Source organism: Bacillus rossius, chromosome 5, assembly GCF_032445375.1.
Source record: "Bacillus rossius redtenbacheri isolate Brsri chromosome 5, Brsri_v3, whole genome shotgun sequence".
In the NCBI taxonomy this organism is placed as follows: Eukaryota; Metazoa; Arthropoda; class Insecta; order Phasmatodea; family Bacillidae; genus Bacillus; species Bacillus rossius.
In genome coordinates, this window is record NC_086333.1 from 16552750 (window position 1) to 16577526 (window position 24777).

General features: G+C 38.0%; 1 protein-coding gene across 4 annotated transcripts in view; it reads right to left on the reverse strand.

Annotated features, from left to right (window-relative positions):
• The window catches only part of LOC134531614 (inter-alpha-trypsin inhibitor heavy chain H3-like), a 166130-nt gene that overhangs the window by 97443 nt on the left and 43910 nt on the right, over nucleotides 1-24777 (reverse strand). For all 4 annotated transcript variants that reach the window (XM_063367369.1, XM_063367368.1, XM_063367367.1 and 1 more), the window contains exon 2: nucleotides 20005-20168. In XM_063367369.1, coding sequence (XP_063223439.1) covers nucleotides 20005-20168 — 164 coding nt within the window. The remainder of the gene's footprint in view (nucleotides 1-20004; nucleotides 20169-24777) is intronic.

A 24777-nucleotide genomic window follows, 5' to 3' on the forward strand; every position in this document is an offset into this window, starting at 1 on the left:
AAATTAAACTTATATGGCGTTAGCTCCTTCTAACAGACGAAAAAATTATGTCGGATCCAAGATGGCGGCCTTCAGCAGACAAAAATATGATGGCCACCTTGATGTGATACTGACTGAACATAATATCTTCCTTGGCATTAGTGATGGGAGGTCAGTCTGCTGGTGGCTTTTGTGGGTGAAGGATCTGTCGCCATTGTTTATTCGTATGATCCCACCGGTTCGGACCGAAGACTCCGTGAAAAATGTCCCTTTTTTAAAAATAAAATTGAAATATAAAATTATATTATATCTTTTCATGTATTCTAGCATAAAAAATACATATTTTTAAGATGGCGGAAAAATTGAAATTTTTTTTTGTTTTTGTTAAAATTTTATTTAGTAATTTTTTATTAATTTTTAAAAAAATTCCTCTTTAAAATCGAATAAAATTTTTGAATTTTAAAGATGGCAGCCGTAACAAATGCAATGGTGATGTCATAGTTCGAGAATGCTCTGAAGTTTTTATGAAAATTGTATTTAATAAATTGTTAAATTTATTTAAAAATTTTCTGAATTTTCTAGTTTAAAAGTACGGATTTGAAGATGGCGGAGTAGTATGTAAATGGGCATCCGAAGATAGGCGGTCAGGCTTTAAGCTGTGGTGCTTGGTGCCGACTGCCATATTAGATTGTGACACCAGGGCGGCCATCTTGGATGACCTTGAACCTTACCTTTGAACTTGACCTTGACTGGTAGCCATATTGGACCAACCATTTTGTATTCTAGAATGTTCCACCATTTTTAAATTGGCCATTTTGTTTTCTCGATATTTTTGCAATTATGTTTTCTCTAAATTCCATCATCTATAAATCGAAGACCCACTCTTTTATAATGAACATTTCGTTATGGCCACCATCTTAAAAATCCATTATTTTTATGCTAGAAATTTGGAAGAAATTAAAAATTTATGAAAAAATAATTAATCAAATTTTAATAAATTATTATTTAAAAACGAACTTATGTGATGGACTTTCTCGGTTCGAATATGGTAAGGGAAAACATAAAAAAAATGGTGAACGATCCTTCCTCAGCGAAAACAGTCAGAAAACTGACCTCCTACCCAGTGGCGTAGCCAGGATTTGTGTATGGGGGTTGTTAAGAAGCATGTCCCCCCCCCCCCCCCAAACGTATTACAGCGGGGGGTCCGGGGGTCCTCCCCCAGGAAAATTTGGATTTTAAGGTGTAAATAATGCTATTTTAGCAGTTTTCGGCACTTAAATTTAAATATTGTAATGGTAAAATTTTTATTAATTTTAATATGAAATTTGTTTGAGTGATGAATAAGAAATTAATGAATGATTTTGTGCTAGGGGGGGGGGTTAACCCTTAAACCCCCTCCCTGGCTACGACCCTGCTCCTACCACTAATACCAATATATATATATATATATCGCACAGCTAGTATGCTGTTTCTTCCTCCATCTTGTTTTCGTCTGCTGGAAGCCGCCATAAATGGGCATCCGAGGACAGGCTTCAGGCTGTGGGGCTTAGTACCTACGGTCATCTTGGATTGTAATGTCAGTGGCCATCGGATATCCTTGACCTTTGACCTAGACCTTGACCCCTATGTCCATATGGATCCATCATTTTGAATTCCGCCATTTTGTTTTTTTAGAACTTTCCGTTATCTGGGATCCGCCATTTGGTTTTCTCAAACGTTTCCCCGTTTTTTTTTGTCAAACCTTTCGTCATTTTGAATTCCAGCATTTTGTTTCGTTGAACTTTCTGCCATTTTGAATTAACACATCACCACTGCAATTTTCTTTACAGCTGCCATCTTAAAAATCCATGATTGTTATAATAGAAATTCAGAAACTTGTTCGAATTTATAAAAAAGAAATTAAAACAATTTTTATATAATATTATTTGGAAAACACCACTGCACATATTGTTGTCGCCATTTTTGATTCTAGAAACATTGCATTTTTTTATGCCTGCCATATTAGATGTGTATGACATAATCGTTGCACTTTACGCTAAGACCGTCATCTTGGATTATAGAACTTATGTGGGTAATTGGTATTGAGACATTGAACTCTTGCACTCTATATTATTATTACCATTATTATATATCGATTGTTTGACCCTTATGTTATGCCCTGTGGCAACACTATTCACTATGCAATTGTTTTGTTATTTTGTTTTTTCGTTTTCGTTTCTTTCTTCCTCACTGGTAGAATAACTATCAATGGCGTAAGGTGACGAAATGTTGATTACTGAACGAATAAAGTGATACAAAGCGATAACCCAGTCCATTCTATAAAATCTCAATAGGTTATGGGCCCAGAATCGCAGGACTGTTTTTATCGACTTTATCTTTTCGTTGCGCGTGTGTTAACCCGTTTCAAGTTCTTGATCCATTAGTCGGTCGAAGTTTTTCGAAATGGATCTGAAGGTAAACATTGGCAATCTCGAAGGAAAGAACAACTGGGCTACATGGAATTACAAGGTACTTATCCTACTCAGAAGTATTCCCGGGGGTGAGGACGTTGTCATCGGCAAGTTGACCAAGCCTGTCCCACCTGATCCAACGGCTTCTGCTCAACAGGTAACAGCTCATGATACCAAATTAGAATTCTACCAGAATGCGGACACGAAAGCTTTATTGATTCTGACAAGTAACATGACAGAAGAAACTTTAACACAAGTAATGAGGTACAACACTTCAAAGGAAGTCTGGCAAGAGTTACATAGATTATATGAAGGTGTCACTGAAGATAAAGCTTTCTGTCTATGTATGCAATTTTTCACGTACAAGTCAGATTCCAATGACGACATGGCTAGTCACCTGTCAAAGATTAAAAATATTTGGAATAACCTCAACATACAGTTGTCTGAAAGCATGGAAATTAAAACTCTGCCAGATATGTTACTCGTTTGTAAGGTTCTGGAGACTCTGCCCCCTGAGTATTTCTCTTTCAAATCCAGCTGGCTTCTAATGCCTAAAAGTGAAAGGACGGTTGAGAATTTAACCAGTCAGCTCTGTACCCACGAAAGAGAATTAGCAATCAAAGGCTCTCAGGACAAATGTTTAGACTCACAAGAGGCACTTGTTGCATTCAAACATAATTTCAAGTCCAAAGTAACCTGTTACTACTGCCATAAAGAAGGTCACGTTATTAAGAATTGCATAAAATGGAAAAGGGATGGTAGGCCACCTAAAAATAAATCTCAAGACCTTTCTGACAGCAACATGTTGTTATATGCTACCAACAATGATGTATTTTACGCCAACTGTGATAATGAAAATTGGTTTGTAGATAATGGCGCCACAAACCATGTTTGCAACAACAAGTCTCTTTTTATGTCTGTTAAAGAATTCAGTTCTCCCCATAAGGTGACAACAGCAAATGGCATTAGTGTGCCAGCCATCGGTACAGGCGATATTGTTGTGCACACCTACATTGACGGTACACAGAGAGAATTAACATTTTCTAATGTTTGGTACGTGCCAGAAATGAGCAAAAACCTATTTTCTGTCTTGTCTGCTCAGGACAAAAACCCTGGCAGCAAGTTCGTTTCTACAGCCGAGAAATGCTGTTTCCAAGTCAATAACAAGAACATCTTGACCGGCTCCCGAATGCGGAATGGTGGACTGTATCAACTGCATCTATCCAGTGCTAATCATGTAAACTCTGTATCCAGCGACGAAGATCTTCTGCAGCTCTATCATGAACGCTTAGCACATCAAAATAAGAAGCATGTAAAGGCATTCATCGAACGAGAACTAGGCATAACTGTCAAGATAGATTCTGAAGTTTGCGAAGGCTGTGTTTATGGCAAAGCACACAGACTCAAGTTTGGCAGAAGGAAAAGAGCCACAGCACCCGGTGAAATCATCCACGCCGATGTATGCGGCCCATTCGAACCATCATGTTCAGGTTCCCGTTATTATGTATTATTCAAAGACGATTTCACGAGATTTCGATTCATATATTTCATAAAGGAAAAATCTGAGGTCTATGAAAATTTCCTCCTAGTGCTGAAAGAATGTGAACGTGCTGGTCACAAGGCACAGTCATTTCTGAGTGATAACGGCGGAGAATTTGACAACTCCAAAATGAAGAGATTATTAGATGACCAAGGTATCCAACAGATTCTCACGATGCCCTACTGCAGCGAGATGAACGGATACATAGAGAGAGACAACCGAGTGGTCGTGGAAGCTGCTCGAGCTATGTTACACGCTCATGACAACCTACCTCAAGCATTGTGGGCTGAATTGACCAATACAGCTGTCTACATTCTAAATAGAACTGGTCCAACCACAATAGAAGACAAGACTCCATTTGAACTTTGGTTTGGGAAGAAAGAAAGCCTCAAGCACCTTAAGATAATAGGAAGCGAATGCTACGCTCACATACCAAAGCAAAGTAGGGGTAAACTGGACAAAAAAGCCATCAAAGGTATCCTAGTTGGATACGACTTCTGCGGATACAGAATATGGAACAACGGAAGACGGATTATAAGATCCAGAGACGTAGTCTTCAACGAAAAACCATTGACAACGAAAATGGCAATTTCCCTTCCCAAAAAGTGTGAGGAATCTCAGTCACAAGAGGGTCAAGAAAAGGAAATCGAATCAGAGGACGAAAAACAGTTCAATAGCCAAAATACTCCCGAAAAATGTCAAGAAGAATCAAGTGATCTGGAAGATTTCCTAGAATTCAGCGACCCAGAGAATGTCAAAAACCAGAAAATGGCAATGAGAGACAGGGACAAAATAAGACCCCCCCAGCGATACGAAGAATACGTTTCACTCATTAAGACAGAAAATCCCGACACCCCAGGTACATACCAGGAAGCAATAAATTCGAAAAACTCCGAGAGCTGGCGACAAGCTATGAACACAGAAATGAAGGCATTGACAGAAAACGAAACGTGGACGCTTCAGAGCTTACCCAAAGACAAGAAGGCACTGGCTTGCAAGTGGACATACAAGATCAAGGAAAACCCAGATGGAAACATTGAAAGATACAAGGCCAGATTAGTCGTCAAAGGGTTCTCACAAGAGAAAGGGGTAGATTACAATGAAACATTTAGTCCTGTTGCGAAGATGAGTACTATAAGAACCATCCTAAGCATCGCAGCAAGCAAGAAGATGTCACTCGCCCAATTTGATGTGTCCACTGCCTTTCTCTATGGTGAGCTCTATGATAGCGAAGAAATTTACATACAGCAACCCGAAGGATACAATGACGGCACAAATCAAGTCTGCAGACTCAAAAAGAGCTTGTACGGACTGAAACAAGCAGCACGATGTTGGCACAAGAGATTCGTTGATTTTCTGAAAACCCTAGATTTCACTACTTGTAGCGCTGACCCCTGTCTATTTACAAGAAAAATAGGTGAAGATCAACTCATCCTAGCACTGTACGTTGACGATGGGCTAATTGCATCAACCAGCAAAAGGGAGTTGGACAATTTTTTGGAAGCGCTGAAATCTGAGTTCAAAGTCAGCCATAAGAAGCTGTCCTACTTCCTCGGACTGGAAGTAACCCATCAAGACGATGGTACAATCAAAGTAGACCAAAGGAACTACACTAGGAAGATTTTGAAGAGATTCGGCATGGAAAACTGTAGGAGCGTGTCGACACCCATTGTAAGTAATCCACAAGGGAATTCTGAATCAGGGAGAGAAATCGAAAACTACCCATATCGTCAAGCGGTAGGCGCACTGATGTACTTAATGGTAGCAACAAGACCGGACATCGCGTTCGCTGTAGGCGTTGCCTCGCGTGCACTGGAAAAACCAACTGCTGAAGACATAGTTCGTGTCAAAAGAATATTCCGATACCTGAAAGGAACTGAGGAACTTGGAATCGTATACCAATCAGGAAAGGACCCAAGTTTCCTCGAATGCTATAGTGATGCGGATCTTGGTGGAGACCCCAACACCGGACGGTCCACATCAGGGATAATATCCAAGTATGCTGGAGGAGCAATTTCATGGTGCAGTCAGAGACAGACCAGCGTTGCAATATCCACTACTGAGGCAGAGCTCGTGGCCGCCAGTGAGGCCGCAAGGGAATTGGTCTGGCTGAGAGGACTTCTAACAGAGCTCGGCAGCCTTCGTGAGACTCCGAGCCTCTACGTCGATAATGAATCCGCTATCAAACTAGCCAAGAACCCGGAAATGCACCGACGAACAAAACACATACGGATCCGGCACTTTTTCGTCAGAGAAGTCGTACAGGAAGGACTAATTGACATTCAACCTATATCAACGGACAACCAATTAGCGGACATGTTAACAAAACCACTTCACAGACCGAAGCTATCAAACCACATGGATGGAATTGGACTAAAGTGATGACGACTAAAGTGCACTCTTCAATGAGGGAGAGTATTGAGACATTGAACTCTTGCACTCTATATTATTATTACCATTATTATATATCGATTGTTTGACCCTTATGTTATGCCCTGTGGCAACACTATTCACTATGCAATTGTTTTGTTATTTTGTTTTTTCGTTTTCGTTTCTTTCTTCCTCACTGGTAGAATAACTATCAATGGCGTAAGGTGACGAAATGTTGATTACTGAACGAATAAAGTGATACAAAGCGATAACCCAGTCCATTCTATAAAATCTCAATAATTGGCACACGTCTTTGTAAGAGAAACTACTGGCAATTTTCCGCTCCGTATAGTGCTGCCACCTAGCGACTGTAGTGTTTATTCTATAGTGGAAAGATGGCTGCCAAGCTGTACGTACGCGTCTGTCTGTGATGATTTTTGTAAATCGTGCATATTTCTTCTAGTTGAAGTTCTTCTTCTCTTTGAAGGTAAGTCTCATTTTACTGAGCGAAATGTTTCAGTTTTTAATTGGTTACTATCTATTTTCTTTTAAAAACAGGCACGTGTGTAAGAAAAACCGTCTTTCTTAGTAGGTAACTATTTTTTGTTATGTTAAACATGATATGGCGTCAAGGGGTTATGGGGCTCAGTTGTGGTTCCCATTACCCCTCAAGTGAGCCCCATTTCCCCACATGAAATTAAATGTTCGATACCTGATGAAAAAATATTTAAATTTATGTAAAAATATTTATATCAAATAATATGATATAAAGTGCTAAAAGAAGCTTAAGTTTCTCATATAGCAGTCTCCTATAAGCCAATAGGACCACCAAAGTGTATATTCTTAATAACTAACTTAGAAATAAAGGAAAAAGTTGAAAATTCTTAAAAGAATCACTCATTAATTTACTGATTTAAATCGATGGATTAATGTCCTTGCTTCGATCCTTGGTTAAAGAACTCTTATTTAATAAAATATTGTAGAAAGTCCTAAAAGATGCTTAAGTTCCTCATATACCAGCAATGCAGCCAATGCATGTTGTGTTGGAGCCAATGAATGTTGTGTTAGAGCAAATTACCGTTGGAGCCAATGACTGTTGGAGCCAATGTCATTTGAAGCCAATGAGTGATGGAGCTAATGACTGTTGGAGCCAGTGACAGATGAAGGCATTATATCCTACCGGAAAATTGAAGATCGCATACTACTGAGTTGAATGTTTGTAAAAATGTACGGCCTTTTCGTTAATGTGCTTAGGAAAGACGGTAGTATCATATCCAAATTATGGGACACAGTCAATCTGAGAGATTGTACCAACTTAAATTTTGACCAAATGTGCGTCCTTTCCGATAAATATGCTTCTCGCCAAACATATATACTTCCCACTATCTCTATATCTTCTATATATAAGACTGTATATAACTCTATACAACTATAGGAATATCTCTTTATCTAACCAATTTCATTCTCTATATCTCGCTCCATCTCAACTTATCTCTCCGTCTCTATCTCACTATATATATATATATATATATATATATATCACTCTATCTCTGTCTCTCTTTTATATTTAAATAAATTGTGTCATTCGTGCGCACTTATACAACAAAAACAGACTAAGTGCCGCTATATAAAATGAAATAAACACATTTTTTGACACGATTCGTGCACCAACTATTGAAAAATAGTTATACCGTCTCAATAACCTTCATGGACATGCGAATAACAACTCACCAAAATTTCATCGCAATCGGATGAATGGTATAGGAATGCAAACGGCAAAAACAAACGAAAACTAAAGACATGAACATACGCATCAAACGATGGTGCGTTTAAAATTCAAGGTAACTCTATCTATTGACGGAGTTAAGAACAAAACTGATATTAGCGCCTTTATTTTGCTAGCCGCTGCGAGTTCCACTAAGCGGACTGGTCTCACCAAGGAGAAAAATATAAATTTGCTAGACCTTACTATGTGCATGATCGTGTGTCAGACATAGAGAAATGATATTCACTCACTATTTGTATGTCTATGACCTATGAGTTTTTCTGTTTTAAAATTAAATTATCACTTTTTCACTCCCTTAGGGATGGAATTTCATATTAATATGGGGCCTATGTGTTAATTCAGGTTATAAGTTAGCTGTAGGCCAAATTTCATTCAAATCCATTCAGTAGTTTTACGTGAAAGAGTAACAAAAATCCATCCATATTTACAAACTTTCGCGTTTATAATATTTGTAGGATAAAGAGATAAATAGAGATAGAGAGATACATAAGTAGTATAGGAATGTATGTCCTGAAACAGGATGCAGGTAGTGGATTGTGATTGTCGGTCCGCCATCTTGGATTGTGACGTCACGGCGGCCATCTTGGATTGTGACGTCACGGCGGCCATCTTGGATTGTGACGTCACGGCGGCCATCTTGGATTGTGACGTCACGGCGGCCATCTTGGATAAGCGTAACGGGACACCGCGTAACGGGACACAGTGTAACGGGACATAATGTAACGGGACAAGTAGATCACGGCGGCCATCTTGGATTCGCCATTTTGGATGACGTCATTGTGTGTTCTCGAAAATTCCGGTGATGTGTTTTCCGCCATTTTGAATGATGACGTCACCGTTGCAATTTTCGTTACGGTCGCCATCTTTAACTTTTTTATTTACTATCCGATTTAAACGAATTTTTTTTTAAAAATTATAAAAAGATTCATGTAATAAAATTTTAATAAAATATTTAAAAATCATACATTAACGACACGGAGGTCGGAGTCCTCGGTACGAACCCGACAAGGTCAAAAAAAATTAAAAATGGCGGCCGATCCTTCCCTCACAGTGGACGCAGGTAGACTGACCCCCACCACTGGTACCAATGCATATATATCGTCACCTAGTATGACGTCATGTCCGCCATCTTGTCTTCGTTGCTGGAGACCACCATCTTGTTTTCGTCGGCGAGAGTGCGCTGACGCTATGTTAGTTTAGTTCTTATCCGCTAGAGTGCAGTAATCATTTATTACTGTGACACCCACCATCTTGAAATTTGCCCGTCATCTTGGAAATCCGTAATTATTTAGCTAGGAATTCGGGAAAAGTTCCAAAATTCATTAAATAAATCACTCATTAATTTACATATTGATTCGATCGATTCCCGTCCACGGATCGATACCCGAACGATGCAATAATGTTTAATTTTATGTAAAAAATAATAATTGCAATAAACCATGTTCTAAATTCATTAAATAAATTTGTAATACATATAATGATTGATTGGATCGACTTAGGTCCTTGGTTCGATCCTTGGCCGATACCAAACAACTTTAATACTTTAAAAAAGTACCACAATAGTGTCAGGTTTGAGAAAAAAAAAACACCGCAAGTTCCTTTAAAAAAACTTTTATTACATACATACTATACTACTACAAGTACAAAAAAAAATACACAGACAAATTACTAAAGTTATGCGGATTTCTCGATTCAACAGTCTTCTTGTTGTATGGTACTACAAATGTGTATTACATAATCCCGTAATTTCAAGTTTTTGATCTTCTCACAGTACGTGCAGTCGGGTGATGGAACACCGCTGGATGCTCCTTCCTTCATCAATGCCACTGGAACTGTTGACAACCATTGTAACACTGCTGACATGTTAACTTCTGAAGCCTTTGAGGTCTGCTCTGCGGAAGATGTTGCACGCGTCGAAATCTCCTGCTGTGCTGAGAGAGTAGGTGTAGCTGTAGACGTCGTTGTCATCGTGCTCTGCACTGATGATGGTAGACCTTCGATCCAGGTTGGTATATATAGTGGTAATGATGCCATCGAGTTCTCAAGAATAGCTAGATACCGGTCTATTATGTTATACAAGTCTAACTATCCGATCCGTTCATTACCGCAGCCAGAGACGGACTGAAGTCCATATCACCAGGGTCTCACTTATATAGACTCATCAGTCGGTACAACACATGAGTCAAAACAAGAACCATGTTCATTATACTCACACTTAACTTTCTCGGAGAATTTTTTATAATGAAGATGTAAGCTATCAAGACGTGAAATTAGTTTTTTGCACTTATTGCACTGAAATTGTATTCTTTTAACATTATTAGAACAACTGCTTCTTTCATGTCTGCGAGCATTTGAGGTGATAGTAAATGATGCGTCACAGTATTTGCACTGACGCAATGTATGCTCTTCATTAGTTGAAGAATCCATTGCTGACGATGAAACTTCGGATGATGGTGGTATCACATCTGTTGAAATCTCCTCCAATGTTGACACCGTCGTTGCCAACGGGATCTGCACCTTCTCCATCGTAGCTGTCGTCAAGGTCCCCGTAGACGATGGTACAACCTCCGAGTTCGACGTTAAAGACGGTAAAGATGCCATCGAGGTCTCAAGAACAGCTAATTGACACGACTTATGCACCAGAAGAAACAAACTAGGTGATCCTTACACCGCCGACGTCAGTAACAAACTGAGCGTCCTGCTGTCTAGGACTCGCTTATATACATGCACCGTATGGAATAATACGTTAATCAAATCAAGAACCATTTACAATAATACTAGAGTCAAATCTACAAATTAAAAAAGAGGATCATTTGATCGAAAAAAATTCGATCTCTCCAATATACGCCAGGCTCCAAGAGCTACAATTCACGTCATCAGATCCATCTACATTTTGCTCCTATGCATCAATTGACCATTAGCTGCAAGTGATCCAACAGCTCCATCAGCTTCAACACGTAATGTACGCAATGTACGCGCAATACATGCAATTTACACGCAATAAATGTAATGATTACACAGTACACACAGGAAACGGAACGTACACACAGTACACACACACACACAGGAAACGGAACGTACGCACAGTACACACAGGAAACGGAATGTACACACAGTACACACAGAAAACGGAACGGACACACAGTACACACAGAAAACGGAACATACACACAGTACACACAGGAAACTAAACGGACACACAGTACACACAGGAAACGGAACGTACACACAGTACACACAGGAAACTAAACGTACACACAGTACACACACACAGGAAACGGAACGTACACACAGTACACACAGGAAACGGAACATACACACAGTACACACAGGAAACGGAACGTACACACAGTACACACAGGAAACGGAACGTACACACAGTACACACAGGAAACGGAACATACACACAGTACACACAGGAAACGAAACGTACACACAGTACACACAGGAAACGGAACGTACACACAGTACACACAGGAAACTGAACGTACACACAGTACACACAGAAAACGGTACGTACACACAGTACACACAGAAACGGAACGTACACACAGTACACACAGGAAACGGAACGTACACACAGTACACACAGGAAACGTAATGATCGCACACATACAGTAGCGGAAACACACAGAGGCTTAGTTGGAAATCAGAATACAAGAAATAAAAACATTAAATTTTTTACTTTCAATATTTTATTACTTCTCAACATTACACAAATACAAGTAAAAGAAGCCATTATTGTATGTAGCCAGCTTTCCTCAGTTCTTTGAGTATGAAGGATATTTCTTTGATGCACGGATAGTTTCCTGCACAAAGCGAGCCATGTAGAAGTCTTAGCCGGTCAACCAATATGTTTGGATCTTTCCATGATGTGTAATCAATCTTTTCTACCACCATCTTACTTGCTTGTTTATTATAAATACTTTTAATATCACAATCGTCCCAGTGATCATAATAAGCATTATCAGATTTATTTATTATAACACGACGTTTCCATCGTTTCGGTCTCAGGACATCGCCACATTCTTCGATCTTGTCAGCTCTAGGTGCTTCATCACAGTCTATGCCTTTGTCAACAGCCTCAGAGTCACTGTAACAATCACTGTAGAAGACATCCTCTTCACCCAGATTACCGTATGAATTCGCTATCGATGATGTCGAAGTGTCTTCATAGTCTTCATGCTTCCTTTTTAGGAGTCCATCATTTTTACAAAGAATGTGGGATCTACTGAATATAGGCTTGAATGTATTCTCACTTTTCACGGTGTTGATACTTCCATTAGTTTCAGTCTTCCCGAAGCCATTAGCATCCTTCAATTTATGTTCTTCCTCACGATCGGGTGAGCTAATACCATCACGCTCAGGACAAGGAAAATTATTGTCATAATGCAGATCACTCTTCTTTAGTCTAGTGGATCCATCGGTGTCCTCTATGCCGTAAGTAGTCTTGACTTTACATGTTCTACCATGTCTTTTTAAGCTGTCAATTCGTGTTAACAACCTGCTACATCGATTACAGCTTAACATGTTGCGTAGTGGGTTTCTAGCACAATCATTCTTCTCATGACGTCTAGCATTCCTTCTCATGACAAAATCCTTGCCACAGTATCTACAGCAGCTTCCTTCCGATTCAGCTATAGATAACAAACCACGATCCATGGTAGCTTCTGTGACTAATGTTAGATACAAACTGTCAGTTTTCTCCAATTGGAACCATTTCTTAAATAGAGTTTTTGAAATATTTCATCAGCGAGAGTTAAGTTATCTAATGCAAAGCAAATTGATGCAAGTAGTTCTGGCTGTCGTCAACAGATGACGCCACGTGTTGCTTGCAGGTAAATAATATATATTTCATTAATGTGGGATGCGGAACGCTCACTATCGATCGCAAAGGGAGGTTGGCTTCGATAGTATCCAAGGAGAAAAAAGTTCGTCCTTCCTGCTAGTGCTTCTCAGATTTCTCACGGTCCGCCATCTTGGATTACGACGTCACGGCGGCCATCTTGTATGGGTGTGACCTTGAACTTTGACCGAAACCGCAGGAATGATCGCAAGCACACGGATTAACCATCAAAATATTGATAAGAATAATCAGAAGCACCCAGAGAAAACCATCAAAATATTGTCAAGAATAATCAGGAGCACACGGAGAAAACTACCATAATACTGTCAAGAATAAACGGGAGTACACGGAGAAATCCACCATAATATTGATAAGAATAATCAGGAGCACACGGAGAAAACCACCGCAAGTTTTCTTTGATATCATAAAATTTCAGGAAAAAAATAATAAAAAATAAAAATAAATTAATAAAAAATTAAAAAAAAATAAAATTAAAAAATACATAAAATTCTGGCTTGTACTAGAACTCTATCTTTGTTCAACAATGAGAAGTTTACAAGCTAGCAGAATATATTTATGTATTTTTTAATTTTATTTTTTTTAAATTTTTTATTAATTTATTTTTATTTTTTATTATTTTTTTCCTGAAATTTTATGATATCAAAGAAAACTTGCGGTGGTTTTCTCCGTGTGCTCCTGATTATTCTTATCAATATTATGGTGGATTTCTCCGTGTGCTCCCGTTTATTCTTGACAGTATTATGGTAGTTTTCTCCGTGTGCTCCTGATTATTCTTGACAATATTTTGATGGTTTTCTCTGGGTGCTTCTGATTATTCTTATCAATATTTTGATGGTTAATCCGTGTGCTTGCGATCATTCCTGCGGTTTCGGTCAAAGTTCAAGGTCACACCCATACAAGATGGCCGCCGTGACGTCGTAATCCAAGATGGCGGACCGTGAGAAATCTGAGAAGCACTAGCAGGAAGGACGAACTTTTTTCTCCTTGGATACTATCGAAGCCAACCTCCCTTTGCGATCGATAGTGAGCGTTCCGCATCCCACATTAATGAAATATATATTATTTACCTGCAAGCAACACGTGGCGTCATCTGTTGACGACAGCCAGAACTACTTGCATCAATTTGCTTTGCATTAGATAACTTAACTCTCGCTGATGAAATATTTCAAAAACACTATTTAAGAAATGGTTCCAATTGGAGAAAACTGACAGTTTGTATCTAACATTAGTCACAGAAGCTACCATGGATCGTGGTTTGTTATCTATAGCTGAATCGGAAGGAAGCTGCTGTAGATACTGTGGCAAGGATTTTGTCATGAGAAGGAATGCTAGACGTCATGAGAAGAATGATTGTGCTAGAAACCCACTACGCAACATGTTAAGCTGTAATCGATGTAGCAGGTTGTTAACACGAATTGACAGCTTAAAAAGACATGGTAGAACATGTAAAGTCAAGACTACTTACGGCATAGAGGACACCGATGGATCCACTAGACTAAAGAAGAGTGATCTGCATTATGACAATAATTTTCCTTGTCCTGAGCGTGATGGTATTAGCTCACCCGATCGTGAGGAAGAACATAAATTGAAGGATGCTAATGGCTTCGGGAAGACTGAAACTAATGGAAGTATCAACACCGTGAAAAGTGAGAATACATTCAAGCCTATATTCAGTAGATCCCCCATTCTTTGTAAAAATGATGGACTCCTAAAAAGGAAGCATGAAGACTATGAAGACACTTCGACATCATCGATAGCGAATTCATACGGTAATCTGGGTTAAGAGGATGTCTTCTACAGTGATTGTTACAGTGACTCTGAGGCTGTTGACAAAGGCATAGACTGTGATGAAGCACCTAGAGCTGACAAGATCGAAGAATGTGGCGATGTCCTGAGACCGAAACGATGGAAACGTCGTGTTATAATAAATAAATCTGATAATGCTTATTATGATCACTGGGACGATTGTGATATTAAAAGTGTTTATAATAAACAAGCAAGTAAGATGGTGGTAGAAAAGATTGATTACACATCATGGAAAGATCCAAACATATTGGTTGACCGGCTAAGACTTCTACATGGCTCGCTTTGTGCAGGAAACTATCCGTGCATCAAAGAAATATCCTTCATACTCAAAGAACTGAGGAAAGCTGGCTACATACAATAATGGCTTCTTTTACTTGTATTTGTGTAATGTTGAGAAGTAATAAAATATTGAAAGTAAAAAATTTAATGTTTTTATTTCTTGTATTCTGATTTCCAACTAAGCCTCTGTGTGTTTCCGCTACTGTATGTGTGCGATCATTACGTTTCCTGTGTGTACTGTGTGTACGTTCCGTTTCCTGTGTGTACTGTGTATACGTTCCGTTTCTGTGCGTACTGTGTGTACGTACCGTTTTCTGTGTGTACTGTGTGTACGTTCAGTTTCCTGTGTGTACTGTGTGTACGTTCCGTTTCCTGTGTGTACTGTGTGTACGTTCCGTTTCCTGTGTGTACTGTGTGTATATTCCGTTTCCTGTGTGTACTGTGTGTACGTTCCGTTTCCTGTGTGTACTGTGTGTACGTTCCGTTTCCTGTGTGTACTGTGTGTATGTTCCGTTTCCTGTGTGTACTGTGTGTACGTTCCGTTTCCTGTGTGTGTGTACTGTGTGTACGTTTAGTTTCCTGTGTGTACTGTGTGTACGTTCCGTTTCCTGTGTGTACTGTGTGTCCGTTTAGTTTCCTGTGTGTACTGTGTGTATGTTCCGTTTTCTGTGTGTACTGTGTGTCCGTTCCGTTTTCTGTGTGTACTGTGTGTACATTCCGTTTCCTGTGTGGACTGTGCGTACGTTCCGTTTCCTGTGTGTGTGTGTGTACTGTGTGTACGTTCCGTTTCCTGTGTGTACTGTGTAATCATTACATTTATTGCGTGTAAATTGCATGTATTGCGCGTACATTGCGTACATTACGTGTTGAAGCTGATGGAGCTGTTGGATCACTTGCAGCTAATGGTCAATTGATGCATAGGAGCAAAATGTAGATGGATCTGATGACGTGAATTGTAGCTCTTGGAGCCTGGCGTATATTGGAGAGATCGAATTTTTTTCGATCAAATGATCCTCTTTTTTAATTTGTAGATTTGACTCTAGTATTATTGTAAATGGTTCTTGATTTGATTAACGTATTATTCCATACGGTGCATGTATATAAGCGAGTCCTAGACAGCAGGACGCTCAGTTTGTTACTGACGTCGGCGGTGTAAGGATCACCTAGTTTGTTTCTTCTGGTGCATAAGTCGTGTCAATTAGCTATTCTTGAGACCTCGATGGCATCTTTACCGTCTTTAACGTCGAACTCGGAGGTTGTACCATAGTCTACGGGGACCTTGACGACAGCTACGATGGAGAAGGTGCAGATCCCGTTGGCAACGACGGTGTCAACATTGGAGGAGATTTCAACAGATGTGATACCACCATCATCCGAAGTTTCATCGTCAGCAATGGATTCTTCAACTAATGAAGAGCATACATTGCGTCAGTGCAAATACTGTGACGCATCATTTACTATCACCTCAAATGCTCGCAGACATGAAAGAAGCAGTTGTTCTAATAATGTTAAAAGAATACAATTTCAGTGCAATAAGTGCAAAAAACTAATTTCACGTCTTGATAGCTTACATCTTCATTATAAAAAATGCTCCGAGAAAGTTAAGTGTGAGTATAATGAACATGGTTCTTGTTTTGACTCATGTGTTGTACCGACTGATGAGTCTATATAAGTGAGACCCTGGTGATATGGACTTCAGTCCGTCTCTGGCTGCGGTAATGAACGGATCGGATAGTTAGACTTGTATAACATAATAGACCGGTATCTAGCTATTCTTGAGAACTCGATGGCATCATTACCACTATATATACCAACCTGGATCGAAGGTCTACCATCATCAGTGCAGAGCACGATGACAACGACGTCTACAGCTACAATTACTCTCTCAGCACAGCAGGAGATTTCGACGTGTGCAACATCTTCCGCAGAGCAGACCTCAAAGGCTTCAGAAGTTAACATGTCAGCAGTGTTACAATGGTTGTCAACAGTTCCAGTGGCATTGATGAAGGAAGGAGCATCCAGCGGTGTTCCATCACCCGACTGCACGTACTGTGAGAAGATCAAAAACTTGAAATTACGGGATTATGTAATACACATTTGTAGTACCATACAACAAGAAGACTGTTGAATCGAGAAATCCGCATAACTTTAGTAATTTGTCTGTGTATTTTTTTTTGTACTTGTAGTAGTGTAGTATGTATGTAATAAAAGTTTTTTTAAAGGAACTTGCGGTGTTTTTTTTTTTCTCAAACCTGACACTATTGTGGTACTTTTTTAAAGTATTAAAGTTGTTTGGTATCGGCCAAGGATCGAACCAAGGACCTAAGTCGATCCAATCAATTATTATATGTATTACAAATTTATTTAATGAATTTAGAACATGGTTTATTGCAATTATTATTTTTTACATAAAATTAAACATTATTGCATCGTTCGGGTATCGATCCGTGGACGGGAATCGATCGAATCAATATGTAAATTAATGAGTGATTTATTTAATGAATTTTGGAACTTTTCCCGAATTCCTAGCTAAATAATTACGGATTTCCAAGATGACGGGCAAATTTCAAGATGGTGGGTGTCACAGTAATAAATGATTACTGCACTCTAGCGGATAAGAACTAAACTAACATAGCGTCAGCGCACTCTCGCCGACGAAAACAAGATGGTGGTCTCCAGCAACGAAGACAAGATGGCGGACATGACGTCATACTAGGTGACGATATATATGCATTGGTACCAGTGGTGGGGGTCAGTCTACCTGCGTCCACTGTGAGGGAAGGATCGGCCGCCATTTTTAATTTTTTTTGACCTCGTCGGGTTCGAACCGAGGACTCCGACCTCCGTGTCGTTAATGTATGATTTTTAAATATTTTATTAAAATTTTATTACATGAATTTTTTTATAATTTTTAAAAAAAAATTCATTAAAATCGGATAATAAATAAAAAAGTTAAAGATGGCGACCGTAACGGAAATTGCAACGGTGACGTCATCCAAAATGGCGGAAAACACATCGCCGGAATTTTCGAGAACACACAATGACGTCATCCAAAATGGCGGATCCAAGATGGCGGATCCAAAATGGCCGCCGGGGTCAAGGTCAAGGTCAAAGGTCAAGGTCACGACCATCCAAGATGGCCGCCGTGACGTCACAATCCAAGATGGCCGCCGTGACGTCACAATCCAAGATGGCGGACCGACAATCACAATCCACTACCTGCATCCTGTTTTAGGACATACATTCCTATACTACTTACATAGATGTATATAGATGTAGATAGAGATAAATATATTTGGAGTGATGGATAGATGATTTGTATATATGTGTAACTACTTCAAACATATTACAAAACAAAACTGAATGAGGCATTACAATGCAGGCCGAGCATTAGCTAGATAATGGAATCTTTTCAATATTAGTAATCTCTTATTTTTCAGCTTTTTTCTATATTGCTTTATAAAATATAAATTACATACAGACCAGGTAAATAACTATAAACTGGCAGAACAACGTCTGTCGGGATCTGAAAGTGAAATAAATTAATTTTCACACTTGACATTCAAATTAAGAAGACAATTACTAACTACATTCAGTGTTCAGCCCGGGCAACGCCGGGTATTGCAGCTAGTTCCCTATAATTTGCCATTAAAATTTAAGATTGTGCGATTCCTGCTTAAGTAAGCATTTGCAATGACAATAATTTCAGTGCCAAACATTGAAAGTGGCAGGAATTCATTTGGGCACTCCATGATTCTCGCATGTTCAGCTCTTTGTTGGTTGTTCAGGAGTATACATACTAGCGGATAATAATAAATTATATAATGGTATCTACAGAAAAATATTGAATTAAATTAACAGTGAGAAGCATAATAAATTCCGTGATTCTAATTTATGCCAATAAAGCCCAAAAACATAGCAAAAATACTCTCATGTATCTTTTTTAAATAATTATTTTTCTCTCTATCCATACCCCTCTTGGTACAATCTGTACACAGACTAAGTAGTGGGAAAAAGAATGTTATAGTCAAATACTTTCTTAATACATAATAAAATGGCCAAAGTATAACCACTTTAAAAATATTTTTCTAAAACGGTTGTTTTTAAAATAAATAATGCACCTGACAATTTATTGTGTCTATTTCTTTAGTGGTGTAAATGTGCTCTTAGTCTGTATGAAGGAAGGATTATTTAAAATTGCCCTCTCTGGGTTGGAATCTATAACTGCAGACCTAACGACGTTGGTGTTATTTTTTATAAAGTTTTTATAATAAATTTCCTTAGCTTTTAATTATAATCATTTTTGATCAAAATTCAAAGAGTTTCAAAATGGTGTCATTGATTCATCCACGAAAGTATATTGTTCTTGAATCCCAGATGAGGGAATTATAAATCGTGGAAATTTATATAATTTTAAATGGCGATCAGAAGGTTATCCGGGGTCAAGGTTGTTCAAAATGGTGGATGGGGTCAAGGTCAAAGTTAAAGTTTTACTTCCGTGGATTTATAGAAGCCGGAATGTGGAAATTAAACAGCTTCATGTACCTATATTTATTTAAAGCTTTTAACGTTTGAGGAATATACTACTTAAAATTTGTTGATTGTTTTAATGACAAATTTTTCCTCAAAACGGAAAGTTTTATATCGTTTTGTTTATTCTTGTGTCAATTTTGGTGAATATTTTAGTCCATTTCAAAGTTAAAAATGGCGGCCGCGAAGTCACAAACCAAAAGGACTGTTGACAATTATAATTCTCGTACCGGAACCAGGCACAGAACCGTCTTATTTAAATTAGTTTAGTTGAAAATGGGTAAATACTTACTGTATTGTATTTGTTATATTCTAATAACTCATATAAAGTATGAGATTGCAGTGTTAGTTTCAGTTGAAACGAGAAGGAAGCGTGCGGAAGAGCAGCAGCACTCACATGAGGAAGCCCGAGATGAAGGCGGTCTCGGGCAGCACCACACTGAACACCACCTCCCGGGCAGCGGCGGCCACATTGGCCACTCGGCTGCTCACGATGGTGCTGGCGTAGCGGAACTGGATGTGCGAGGTCACGTGGAGGCTGTACACGTCTGGCCGGTCAGTCTGTCAACATAATACACCCTTGCATTTAGAACACTAATATGTGCTTACTTTATGATCACATATTTACATTTCAAACAAGTCTTCAACTATTATGAATATATTTTTATAACCGTTGCCATGTGTATAACCTATACATTAATTTCTGATATAAGTACGGGATTATCGAAATAATTTCTAATAATTAAAAAGAATCTGCACCTTCATTTAGATACATAGATTTTAATTTGACATATTTAAGTAAATTTCCAAATTGTTAAATATTTTACTTAAGTATAATGTAACAGAATCATTAATAAAAACAGCATGTATGTATGGTTTATAAAAGTATATTGTTACGATGTTAAAGATTGGACCACGATTTAATATCTATTATTAAATAATAACTACAAACAATTTAATAAATTATAACAATCTAAATAACTGTCCCCAAATATTAATCACATACTCTATTAGGTCCACTTTTTAACTCTCTCCACTGCAACTCGGCTCGAAAGTGGTTCTCTTTACCGTTCCTCTTTTACCACGGTCCCAACACACTGCGTCGCCATTTATCGCTCACCAGAGGTCACTCACCCCTTCACTTCATTTTGTATTGCTTCAGGATTCGCCGGTGTCTCTCTCGCCATAGGCCGATCCCACCTTTAATAACTGTTGGGTCCCGCTATGAAAGGGTCTCGTAGCCCTCCAACGTGTCAGGTCATCAAAGTCTCTCAACTGAACACTCTAAGCTGCGAGAACATTGGCATCCTATTTACGACACGTCACGCCACTTCACGCGATGGTGCTCTGGGAACCTGCAGAATCCTCCAGACAGAGAGGCGGCCACACTCGCGAGAGGGAGTGTATTTGACAGAAAGTGTGCCACTAAGGGAGGGTCTAAATAGAGTCAGGGGTAGGGGGAGAGACAGGTGTTACGTGTGTCGCACTCACTTCGGGGGGAGGTGGGAGGTTTTCCCCAGTGATCCACTGAACTAGCGCGGGTCTAGCTGCATGGCCCTCATCTCGAGCATATTCCCACCAACCGTTAAGTGTTTAACATCCGTGCTACATTAGCATAAATATTTTTTATAATATATATTAACGTATAGATTATATAAAGAAGGTAGAATTATTTTTCGTAAAATGGCTAGGCATTACAGAACTAGCCTTGTTAAAGTTTAACGATTCCCCATAATTTCCATTATTTAACTGTCACCACTTTAAAGGAAACAGTTGCCTCCTGAGGTGCAATGTAGCCATTGTGTTTAATTATGCTTGCATGCGTTAGATGAGCATAATGAAGGAAGGTTTTAGTGAAAGTGACAACTTTCTATTCATTCGTGTGGGGACCCTTCTATAGCTTTGTACGAATGGCCCCACCTCCTGTGGAGACAAATTTAATTACGTTGGGCTTACTTTCTCTATGTAAAACTATCTTGCTTGTGTGACCCTCAGTTGCCATGTGTTTGAAGTATCTAAGCCACAGTTAGGTATTGACTTAACAAAAATAGACATAAATATACACTAGAACAGATGATAAAATAAATAACATAAAAATACAACACACAAATCAAATATATACTTATTTATTTAAAACGAAAATGTTTCAAAATTTACCCTTATTATTATTATTTACTTATTGGGCTCAAATTCCCTAACTGTCCATTGGCATCGCATTACACATAATATTTCCAACTGTCAGGAGTGACGATGCGCACATTTAATTATGAAGCAAAAGTCTTTGATTCGGGTTAGACGATGTTTTACACAGTTTTATTTCGTAGAATTAGGGTTCTTAATTGTTTTTACCTCGGCTAGATAGGTTCAATTTAGGTCGGTAGAGCTCAGAGTTTCGCTCGTCAGACATCTGAGCAGGGACTGGAAGTAACGCGCTACTAGTAACGACGTTATTTGTAACAGTTACTTTTTATGGTAACGATCGTGGTAACGCTATATATTAAGTTTTCAGTAACTGTAACTGTAACTGAATTACATTTATCTGCCTTAAAGTAACGATAATTGTCGTTACTTCTTGCGTTACATTTTTTAAATGTATTTATTATTGAACGAACAACGATTTGTTGATTTTTTTCAATCCCAGAACGAAAATCCCGACAAGCATATTATTTGCGATGGTATTGCTTGTACTTGTAAAACTGCTGTGTGGCTAGCCGGCGCTCGTATTTTGTTTTGATTGCCATTTATTTAATATTTGCGACATGCGGGTTTACTGCTGTGCTGTTTAATTAATTAACCTACCTGTGCAGATGCGCGAAAGCAATGACAATCTAATGAAGCGAGAAGCCGAGAAAGCAGTCCAGAATTTTCGTTGCCGTGGCCTTCATATTCTAATTTTTTCGAAGTTCGGTCGAGTGATAAAAATAACCTTATTGTGAAGTGCTTGTTGTGTGGTTCTGCGAACAATTTTGTAGTGTGAACTAATTACTCAATGTAATTTAAGACCTATTTAAATTTTTTCAGTTTAAATAAACATATATATTTACTAAACACAATATGTTTTATTAGCTTTTAATTATAACAATATTACGTATCACATTTTTAGTTTTTCACAAAGTAACTGTTAAAGTAACTTACAGTTACTTTTCTCAGAACTGTAACTGTAACTGGATCTTTTTCAGTAGCGTAACTTGTAGTTGTAACAGGGTTACATTTCCAATGGAGTATTTTTAACTGTAACTGAGTTACTTTTTAAAAGTAACTTTCCGGTCCCTGCATCTGAGTTACGTTAGATGTGTGTAAAAATAAAACAATTTGTATCAAAAATGTCAGTTCCTCGTAGACAATATTAGTTAACTTCAAATTTCAATGTTTATAATTCGTTTAGGCCGCGATGTGACGATTTTACGGGAGGTACGTGACGATTTGTATATAATTGTGGTGACAGATTTTTGCAATTCTATTACTCACGTAATTATCACTCCTAGGATCTTTATCTTTGTAGATAAAGCCTACTTAAGTATCTATACACCCTAAAGATACATAATTACCATCCTTGGTAAAGGATGCCTAATGCTTTCCAGCTATTTCACAGGATTTAAATTCGCCGACGTCACGAAGCTGTGCTACCTTAAGCTGGCCATTACATTCTCTTAAACCTTCTCAAATTAAGCCAGTTAACAATGCTAGACTTAATTTATAATGGTGGGCCGTAATTGGCCGAAAACCTAGATCAGTTACATTAATTTCTAATAAACTCGTGAAATCCGCGCGCAGCAATAGCGCGGAACACAAAATTTCACGTAAAATTTAAATACATAAATACTAAAATAATAATTTCCATTACAAAATAACGGCGTCAACTTTACCGTTTACCGTTTTAATGTCAATTCCTCCTTAGAGGGGTCTCGGTAATTGTTCAATTTCAAACGTACAGTTCAGTCCATAGAGTAACATTCTCATAGATATACATTTAAAAATAATTACCGTTTTGAAAATAAATTAAATATCAGACATAGAATACATATTAAACAAAACATAAATAATATCATCTTAATCTGTCAAAACATTAAATGTTGCAGTATTTTGGCCAAATTATTTGGCCATTTAGCATCAAGTTGGAGTGGATCCGCAGTGGTTGAGTGACCATATCACTTTACTCAAACACAGCATTGTTCGGTAGATCAAACAGGGACGTTCGAAAATAAGTCTTTAGTGTTATATTTATAATTTTAATTCAAAATTTACATATTTTGAAGTATCAGTTTTAAATAAAATTGTTCACAATAGATAAAATAACATTTAGTTATTTAAGGAAAGTTTAGAGTGTGATCATAGCCACGAGGAAAACTAGTTAATATTTTATGTTATTATTCATATCAACTGGTTATGCAAATTTAATAATGAAAGTAATTATAATTTAATATTTTCATGTTACTTCAGTAAGCATTTTAAAAATTTCGGAATGTACTATTTGCAAATGCAAGTAATTTATAATGTCTTTGGAGTTTACATTGTAACCAGAACTTTTAAATATATCAATAAGTGGAAATGGAAAGTTTCTACAACTGTATTTTAATGAATGTGATGTTGTAAGACGCTATAATATATTTTATCAACTATGGAAAATAGTGGGGATTCTGTAAATATATACATAATAGGCTAAGCTTGGAAGAAAAGTAACTTGTTATTAAGGCAGATATTTGAAAATATCTTATCTAGGAGTGAAGTATGAATAGTTTTGTCATCAGCTATTTAGGTAAGCAGTTGAATGCTTTTATCGAAGTATTCAACTATGTCATACGTCAAATGACAGTTAATTTATTAAAAAATATTTATAATCTATGAACTATAAATTGTAATTGACTATGATAATTGATTATTTTACATGAAATTATCAATGTTACATAATGAACTGTGAATGTGTCAATGACTCACAGGAACCACAGGTCTTGTTAAAGATACGTACTTAGGTACTAAAATAATCCCGAGTTTGTAGTCGAAATAAAATTTTGAATATTTTTATTTGGTTCAAGTATCAATATACGCAATTTAAATCAGTTTAACGGGAGTAGTATAGGAAAGTGGCTCCGGGCACATGGAGTCGGAGTGAGGTGCCGTTGCCGGTGTCCGCCATCTTGTATTGTGACTTAACTGTGGCCATCTTGGATAG